The sequence below is a fragment of the Neopsephotus bourkii genome, unplaced genomic scaffold (assembly GCF_033783945.1).
Source record: "Neopsephotus bourkii isolate Nb327-2 ecotype Australia unplaced genomic scaffold, CSIRO-AGI_Nbou_v1 NB_1016, whole genome shotgun sequence".
In the NCBI taxonomy this organism is placed as follows: Eukaryota; Metazoa; Chordata; class Aves; order Psittaciformes; family Psittacidae; genus Neopsephotus; species Neopsephotus bourkii.
Genome location: NW_026901505.1, coordinates 2,610,186 through 2,619,491, shown reverse-complemented (window position 1 = coordinate 2,619,491; position 9,306 = coordinate 2,610,186). Strand labels below are relative to the sequence as shown.

At 65.6% G+C, this 9,306-nt stretch overlaps 1 protein-coding gene across 1 annotated transcript; it reads left to right on the top strand.

The window, feature by feature from the left end:
* Positions 1 to 1,863: 1,863 nt before the first annotated feature.
* Positions 1,864 to 8,454, top strand: RNF44 (ring finger protein 44). The gene is given in 13 exon segments (XM_061360211.1): positions 1,864 to 2,003; positions 2,005 to 2,200; positions 2,202 to 2,418; positions 4,844 to 5,024; positions 5,325 to 5,541; positions 5,999 to 6,166; positions 6,350 to 6,526; positions 6,727 to 6,888; positions 6,965 to 7,089; positions 7,234 to 7,321; positions 7,503 to 7,624; positions 7,729 to 7,828; positions 8,021 to 8,454. Coding segments are annotated over 13 exon segments (1,941 nt in total). The 5' UTR covers positions 1,864 to 1,878; the 3' UTR covers positions 8,084 to 8,454.
* The last annotated feature ends 852 nt before the right edge of the window (positions 8,455 to 9,306 follow it).

Below are 9,306 nucleotides of genomic sequence, written 5' to 3'. Positions count from 1 at the left end.
CTGGGCTCGGGGAGGCTTCGATCCTGCTGGCCCCTGGCTCTCATGAGGGAAAGGATGGGCTGCCCGTTGGCTAGAGAGCAGCCAGATTCAGCTTGAGCAGCCCTTGCAAGTCGAGAGCTTTCTAAGGCTGTCTGGCATGGGGGGGTTCTGCTCACTTGGGATGTCGCAGGTTTCGGGAGCTGGACTGGGGACACCTTATGCTGGCCTAGAAGCACTGACCAGTGCTGCTGTATTGGTGTAGCATCAGAGGGGCATCACGTGGGCTCCTCACACAGCTCTTCCAGCCAGAGATCCCAGACCTGGGGCAGTGTGATGCTGGTGCCTGTTCCCAAGAGCATGTGAGCTGACCCTTCCCACATGCTGTAGCCCTGTGGCTGGATGTGCGGTGCCCCATCCTCACTGGAGCTGGCAAGGCAGGCTCGGCATGGCTGCACGTGGTGTGGCTGGACCTGGCTTTGCCACTGGGACTGTGCAGCCTGGCTGGGCAGGGAGCACAGGGAGGTGAGCTGTGCTTCACTGACGGCTTCTCCTGCTGCCATCCCGAAGCCATCTACAGCTGCTGGCCGTGGGGGAGCTGGTGATGCTGGAGTGGTCTGCTCAGGCATCCACCATCTATGGCCTCTGCCTGCTGATGGTGCTCTGCCCAGGATCAGACCATGTCCTGGTAGCCTTGCAAAGGTGCAGTGCTTGCCTCTGCCCACAGTGACAAGGTCAAAGTGCAGAGTGCTGTTTTCCTCCTTTTCCCTCTAATCTCAAGCTCTTGAAGCAAAGAGGCTGTAGTGGTGCACACATTTGGGGTGATTGTTCAGGTCTGGGCTGATGCCTGAGTCCTTTGGCTGTTTTTGCCCATGGTGCACATGTCTCTGGACCCCATCATAGGGTCTGCATGATACCCTGGCATGCTGCTTTCCTGTCCTGTGTGACCCTACCCGGGGGACAGAAGCAGTTGGCTGTGGTGCTGTTGACAATCGTGGCAGATAGAGCTGGGCACGGGGTTGGGATGGGGCAAACCAGACACCCAACTGCTCATGGCAATGATGAGCCTGCTGAATCATTAAATTGTTGCCAGGGATCTGAGGTTTTCTTTGAAAGGGGTGATGTTACAAATTAATTAGCTCCCTTTCTGTTGGTAGCACTTTAAAGCCCAGCTGTCAGGGGAGGGCTGGTTTATAGGCATTACATCAGGGCTGCCGGCTGGCTGGGAAATGTCTAAGTGTGCGTTTTAACACGGGGAAGTTTGCCTTGGATGCAGCATCTGGCTCTCGGCAGAGCTGCTGCGATGTGCTCTCCTCAGCACAGGGGTTGGATTGCGGTGCTGCCCGGGGCACAGCCTCGGTGTACGGCTCCCGGTGTTGCTCTGCTCGCTTGCAGGGGATGCTCTGAGGGGTTCCTGCTCTTTGTTTAGTCGAGGGGAGAGAGCGGGAGGCTTTTCTGGAGCAAAGGGGGCTTTTCTGGTGCCTGGAAGCTTGAACTGTGTAGAGATACCGTGGGAGAGCTGCGTGTGCCTGGCAGGCGGTGGGTGCAGGCGAGGTCTCAGTGTGCTGGGTGGGATGGGGACAGCTTCTCCATGCTCCCATGCCGGTGAGGAGGGTGATGGGGAGCCGAGCTCCTGCCTTCACTTTCCCACCCACCTGGCAGCAGGAGCATGGCATAGGCTGCCCGGGCACACGGTGCTGCTGTCCCCGTGGCCCACCGGGCTCACGGAGCTGCTGAGACCTAGTGGGCCGGGAGCGATGGCAGCGGCGGGACAGACCGCAGGTAAGGTGCCCCCGCGGTGCCCGTCCCAGCGGTACCGGGGCCGGTGCGCGGTGCTCCCGCTCGCCCCGGAGGGGGGGGCGGTCCTGCGGGGCCGGCCCCGTTGCTACGGGCCCCCTCTCCATGGAGACCGTTGCTAAGACACCGCCCCCCCGGGGGGGGGGGGAGAACCCGGCGCTGCCCCGCGTGGCGGCCCGGCCCCGCGCTTCCAAGATGGCTGCGGAGCGTGACACGCCTGGTCACGTGGGGAGCGCGCGCACCGCCTTCCCCCCCCCCCCCCCAACCCCCCGCATCCTCAACCCTCCCGCCAGCCGCGCGCGCGCCCCCGGGGCCTCCGAGTGTTGTGACTCGGTCCGGTGCGTTCCGCTCCCGCCGTCGGTTCTTAAAGGGACAGGCACCCCCGCCACCCCCGGCCCCGCCGCGCCTGCCCCGGCCCCGCCACGGTGGCCCCGCCGCGGAAAACAAAGAGGCACCGGAAACAGCGGCGGCGGGGAGGGGGCCGGCCCGGCGGGAGGCGGGCGGGAGGGAGGGTGGGAGGGGAGGGAGGGCCGGCGGCGGGGGGGGGGGGGCAGGCCCGGGCCCGGCGTCGGTGAACAAAGAGCGGCAAGAGGGGGCGGGGGCGCCGCAGCGGCACCGGAGCTGCGGCCCAGGCCATCGGTGCAGGTAGGTGCGGGCGGCGGCGGGAGCGCGGCGGGGACCTACCCTGGGAACCCCGGCGGCACCTGCCCCGGGCGGCGGCAGCGGGGCCCGGCGGCCGCCTTTGTTATTGCTTTTGTTTGGCGCCGAGCACATGGCCCCGGAGCGGCCGCTCTTAAAGCCACAGCTCCCGGCCCGGCACCGGCGGGGCTCCGCTGCTGCGGCGGGGGGCGCGGGCTGCCGGCGGGGCTGAGCGCTGGGGTGCTGCTGGCTTCGGTGCCCCGGCGGGCTGCTGGGATGTGCCGCCGTCCCGGAAACCGCCGGGGCTGGGGTCGGGGCAGCGGGGCGTCCCGGCCCTCAGGGGGGCTGCCGGTGCGGCGGTGCCAGCGGAGACCCCGCTCCCGGGGGTGTTGGCGGGGCAAGGAGGTGCGGGGGAGCCCGGAGCGCACGGACGGAGCCGGAGCCGTGGGGTAGCGGGCGGCAGGACCCTCGGGGAGGCGGCGGCGGGGCGGGCGGCTCCCCCGGAGCCCGGTGCTGCCCGAGCAGATGGCACCGGGCGTGAGCGCTGGCGCGCTGCTAACTTTGTTCTCGGCGGGGCCCGGGAGCCGCCTCGCCCCCCGCCGCACCGAGCGCTCCCCTTCGTCCCCGGGCTGGCTGCGGGTGCGAGGAGGCAGCCGCGTGTGCGCCATGTGGGTGCGGGTTGGGGCGGGACGCGGCGATGTCCCACTCGGGGTGCCGTGCTGGGACCCCCGGCATGGCTTTAATGTCCCCTGTGTGGAGATAGGCACTTCCCGTCCCCGAGCCCATCATTGTGATGTCTGGTCTGGAAGGTGCCCCGGTACCACGTGTGCTCCGAGAGTGAGGATGTGAAACTGAAGCAGCAACACCTCGGAGGCTCCTGGGGAGTGGGGTTAACCCTGGAGCACCGCTGCAACACCTCGGCCCCAACTACTGGCACAGGGCACATGGACAGGAGTTTGGGGGCAGAATAAAGCACTGTGGGGCAAACCCCACCCCTGAGTGCAGCCCCTTCCCCAGCAGCACCCCAGGCAGGTTCCATGGGGGCCTCAGCGTGTGGATTTTGGGGTCCCTCCCCAAAACAACAGAGAGAAGAATCTGCTCTCAGCTTTCAGCATGGTTTGGTAGGTGGGTGTGAGGTTGAGACCCCTCTGTGTGGTACAGGGCTCGCTCCGGTGACTTTCTGCCATGCTTGGTGTGATGCATGTCACCCAGATGTGATGTTGTGGCTTCTCCCTGCTGGGCTGAGACCCCCCCAGCCTCCTCCTGGGGCTGAGCAATGCTCCCTGTGCTCAGGGTGCCCTTCCTGGCCCTGGTGTGCCTCTGCCCTGTGCACTGAGGAGGAGGATGTGGAATGAAGGAGCTGCTTTGGGAGGGCACCAGCAGCCTGCAGGCGGGCAGGGTTTAGGGGTGTATGGATTGCAGTGCCAAGGCCATGGCTGTGGAGGTCAAGCGGTGCTGGCAGGGGAGCAGCAGGAGCATGCCTGGGGGGGGGGGGTTGGACACATGGGGCAACGCAGCCTCCCCATGCAGATGTGCCCTGTGTGCACTGCCAGGCTTCCCTGGGGCTGTGTGCCCACTGACCCCTGCTGGTGGGGTTAGGGTTAGGGTTAGGGTTGCCTGCCCCGCTCTAGCTACAGCCTGTCCCTATGCCCCTCCATGGGGATGTGTGGTTCTGCCCTGGATGCAGCAGGGTTGATATGGACAGACTGAGCCAGAGCAGAGCCGTGAGCCCTGCTGTCCGCCTGTGCCTGTCACTGGGGTAGCAGCATCAGTCCGGAGCGGCAAGCTCTGGAGCGCAGCAAGGGAGAGCAGCCCCTAGAGCAGCACTGGAGCCTGGCTTGGCCTAGCATATGCTGGACCCCAGCTCCTGCTATGGTTCAGGTTCCCTGTGGGCCAGCGAGCAGCCTGGGATGCTGCTGCAGCCACAGGGCCCTGCGTTGCTTGTGAAAAACAGTGCTTGTCTCTCATTCGGCGTCTGTGTCTTGCATGGAGGGTGGATTTGACCTTGGGGGGGGGTAGACAGGCTCTTCCTAACGCCCTTAAGGGCGGCATCCAGCCCTAGGAGATAGGGTGGGTGCAGGTCTAGGTGCCCAAGCAGCAGAGGCTTTCATTGGCATTGCTATCCCCACTGGAGGAAACATCAGGCTGAGCCATGCAGGGACAGTGACACTGGAGTGCCCCGGAGTCACTTGTGCGGGTGGCAGTGCCGGGCACAGGAAGGGTTCCTGGCTCCCAGTGTGGAGGTGGCAGAGGCAGCAGCCAGGTGCGCTGCAGCTCCAGCACATCCATGGCACCATCCCACTGCCCCGGCCTCCCCTTCCTTCCCTTTCCCAAAGCAAGCAGTGGGGAGCGGGCCGCAGTGCCCAGGCCTGGGAAGGATATGGGGCTCCCGGAGCCCTAGGGTTGGGGTGACCCAGTGTCCTTCTCACAGGATCCAAGGTGCTGGTGTCTCGCCCTGCCTGGAGCCTGAGGTCCCGCGTGCCCATCCGCTTCCCGACGTCACCAATGCGACCATGGGAACTGGCAGTGAATAGGCGGCCACCCTCTGCCCCTTTTAACCAGCGCCGTTTCTCGGGGGGACCCTGCAGCAGCCCCGACCACCTCCGGCGAAGGTACGGGGCGCGGGGCCCTGTCACCCGTGTGTGTGTGTGGGGACACGGGGATGGTTCCGTGTATCTGCTGGGGCAAGGCGCTGGTTCCTGGGGGTCTTGGGGTGGAGACTGTGACAGGGAAGCGCATCCTGGCCCAGGCGATGGGGACACGGGCAGGGTGAGCAGATGAGCCGGTTCTGGAGCTCAGTGCCCTCAGCACCTCCCCGCAGGAGCCGAGCTGTCACTGCCCCGCCTGCGGCCGCCCTGCCCGGGGCTGTGGGGTCACTCCTGCTCTGTTTCTCTCCCGCGGTGGCCCCGCAGCCCCCCTGCCAGGCGTCAGTGGGGACGACGCGACCGACCTCTGGCAGCCCTGCTGGGCCAGGATGAGCCCCAGCTGCACCCTGCCTTCCCCCAGCAGCCGCACGGCCCTGTAGATGAGCCCCGCGCATACGCTCTCCCCAGCACGCCGCCACGAATGCTTCACCCGGCCGCTCACCCGCCCCACCAGAACCCATTCATGGTGGATCTGCATGACCAGGTACGTGCTGCAGCCCCCCGGTCCCAAAGGTGACCTTCTGGTGGCCCCGGGGCACTGGTCCCAAGATAAGGTCCCTGGGTGTAGGATGGTCGGTTGCTGCTGGGAGCACCCAGCTCTGTCCTGCAAGCAGTTAAACCCTGGGGTCCCTCTGCCAGTTTGGGTGTACCTGGGGTGGTCCCTGCTCCCAGGGGCTGGGGACTGTCCTCTCATAGTGTTCGTGTCACAACTGTCACCATCGTCCGTGGTGGCAGTGCTGGGTTGGAAGCCATGGGGAGCAAAGAGGGGTACAAAACCCACCTTGAATGCAGCCTGCATTGAGTTCCCCTTGTCTGGGCACACCACTGGGACAGCGGTGGTGGGTGGCTGTGTCCTAGTGCCAGGTGCTCAGTGTCCTGCTGCCCTTCTGCGGCTCATCTGTGGCTGCACACTGACCGTGCCCTCGGCGCTTTGTCCTCAGGTGCACCAGGGACCTGTCCCTCTCTCCTACACGGTTACCACCGTCACGACGCAAGGCTTCCCCATCCACGCCGGCCAGCACATCCCTGGGTGCAGCACCCAGCAGCTCCCAGCATGCTCAGTGATGTTCAGTGGACAGCACTACCCGCTCTGCTGCCTCCCGCCCCCGGTGAGTGACAGTGGGGACACCCACAGGGGAAACCCTGAACTGTGGGTGCCCAGAGGTCACATGGGAACCCATCCCCACTGCAGAGCAAGGCTTTGGGGGCAGGAGGTCTGCTGGAGGCTCTGGGGAGGGGGCAGCCATGCTCACAGTGGTGTCTGACCTCTGTTTTTCTCTTCCCTCCCTCAGTTGATCCAGGCATGTGCCATGCAACAGCTTCCCGTCTCCTACCAGACGTTTCCCCCCATCATCTCCAGCGACCATTACATCCTGCACCCCCCACCACCGCCAGTGCCCCCCCACCAGCCACCCCACATGGCCCCCCTGGGGCAGTTTGTACCTCTCCAAGCCCAGCATCCGCGTATGGTGAGTTGGGGTGCGGGTATGGGCTGGGGACACAATGCACCCTGTGGCCCAACAAAGACCACCTTGGGGGGCTTGTCCTTCTGCAACCCCCATGGGTATGAGTTGGGGTGATGGGTGGGATGCCCATGGTGCCTCTGTCCTGCTAGTGATGGGGCAGTGTATTTGGGACACTTCCCCCATCCTAACTGTTTTCCCCACAGCCTCTGCAGAGGATAGACAATGACGTGGACCTGCGAGGGGAGCAGCACCCCATCGCGGGCTTCACGTACCCCCCGTCCCACCATGCTCCCACGCTGTCCCCCTCTGTGCCGCTGCATTACCTCCCCCACGACCCGCTGCACCAAGAACTGCCATTTGGCGTGGTGAGTGCCTGTCCTGGGGAGGGGTGGGGGGACGCCATGGGGCTGGCACGGCTCTGAGCACCCCATCTCTCTGCAGCCATACCCCCACATGATGCCCCGGCGGCTGAACACCCAGCGGTACCGGCTGCAGCAGGCGCTGCCCCCTCCACCGCCTCCTCCGCCACCCCCTCCGTACTACCCAAGCTTCCTGCCCTATTTCCTGTGAGTACTGGGGGACACAAGGGGCCATGAGGGTCAGGATGGGAGACACAGTGGCACGGCGTTGGCACAGGTGGCTCTGGCCATGCCAGAGTGGAGGTTGGGGTTTGTGGCTCCACACTGATCACGCTGTCCTGCCCACCCCAGCTCTATGCTTCCTGTGTCACCGACAGCCGTGGGACCCACGATCAGCCTGGACCTGGACGTGGATGATGTGGAGATGGAGAACTACGAGGTGCGTTGGCAGGCGTGTGCCGTGCAGCAGCTCCCTGTCTCCTACCAGGCATTCCCACCATCATCTCCAGCTTTCCGTGGGGCAGTGGGATGGGGGAACTGGGGGGGGGGTGTTTGGGGATCGCTCTGGAGGGGTGCTGTGCCGGGGCCTGAGCTGAACCAGTCTCTGCGTGTTCCTCCAGGCGCTGCTGAACCTGGCTGAGCGGCTGGGGGAGGCCAAGCCGCGGGGACTCACCAAAGCAGACATCGAGCACCTCCCGTCCTACCGCTTCAACCCCGAGAGCCATCAGTCCGAGCAGACCCTGTGAGTGAGCCCGGGGTGCCTGCTGTGGGGGAACGGGGGGTGCCTGGCGGTGGCTGGGGGCTGTGTTGCCACGCTGGGGTCACACTGACGCCCGCCTCCCCTAGGTGTGTCGTGTGCTTCAGTGACTTCGAGGCCCGGCAGCTTCTCCGCGTCCTGCCCTGCAACCACGAGTTCCACGCCAAGTGTGTCGACAAATGGTTAAAGGTACTGCCTGTGCCTTTTCGGGGTGCTGGGGGTGCAGGGCCCGGCATTTGCCACAGGATGCACTGGGAGCAGTGCCAGGGTGGATCAGGCAGGCCCGGGAGGTGGCACCCTAGGGGTGTTTCCAGCTTGCGGTGGTGGTGGTGGTGCTCTGGGGTGTCCATTCCCTCACCCCTGTTCTCTCGGTGCCCGCAGGCAAACCGCACGTGCCCGATCTGCCGGGCGGACGCGTCGGAGGTGCAGCGGGATGCGGACTGAGGCAGGCGGGTGCTGAGCCGCACAATTCGCTAGAGGACGAGGACGCCGGGCCAGGGGTGGGGGCCGCTGCCCGCTGCTAGGGCCTGACCCTGTGCTTACCCCCCCTCCCCAAAGCCTCTCCTCGATGTGGTGAGCATTGAGCAGCCCGGGCTCCAGGCCAGCCCTCCTCCTCCCCGCCGGGCACGGACTCGGCTGCGCTCCCGGGGCCCCGAATCGTGTTGTGCTGGAGGCAGGAGGCGCGTGGCCGTGCCCTCCACGCTCCAAAGACGCTATTGTTGCTCCATCACTTTCCAGGTCTTTGTACTCCGTTAGGGAATTAGCGTTTTTTCCCTTTGTCACCTTTTTTTTTTTAATGCTAGTTTGTTCCCCCCCTTCCCCCTTTCCTTTTTCCGTCGCGTTTTTGGTTCCGTGGCCCTTTGCCCCAGCGGCTCCTCCCCTCGGCGTTGCTCATGGAGGACGCGGGGAGGAGAGAGAAGGGAGCCCCGCGGGTTGATGCATCCCGAGCCGGGGCAGCCGCAGGAGGTGGCCGAGGTTGGACACCAGCAGCCTCGCGGTGTGGCCGGGGCAGGATTGCCTCCATCCCCGCTCCGCACGCAGCCCCTCTCCCGCCTCGACTGCCCAGTGGAGCCCTGGAGTGTTGTGGCTGGCTGGGGTCTTAGCCAGTGGGAGGATGGTGCAGGCACAGCCCCGGCCCCTCTCCCCGTTCATTCTCCCATTCCCAGCACAGCTCCTGGGGCTGGGCCGTGGCGTCCTGCGATGCCTGAAGGGGGGAGACCCAGCCCCATCCTTGCAGCCATGGGCATGAGGTGCCCGCCTGGCCCGCAGCTCCTGCTGCCGTTTCTATTCCGCTGCCATAGATTGGAATAGCCCCGTGCCCCGTCCTGCTGGCTGGGCGGCTGGTGCGGGGGAGCCCGGCCGGGGGCCACGGAGCGGGGTTTAGTCCAGACCCTCGTGGTGTATTCTCAGTGCTACCCCGGCCCTGCCCCAGCCGGTGCGGGGGGGAGCTGTGAGCATCCCCCCGCTGCCATATCTTCCCCCATAACCGTGTGGGGCCAGGAGAGATGCCGCCGCCCGGCTCCAGCCATCCCGTGGTTTTGCATGATTCCTTAGTGAGGAGGGTGACAGGCGGGGGGTGGCGTGAGGGCCGCCCTCCCCTCGCGGCGCGCGCGTTGCTGACGCCTGGGAGCCTCCGAGCGGACGCCAGCCCTATGTAAATGTTCACA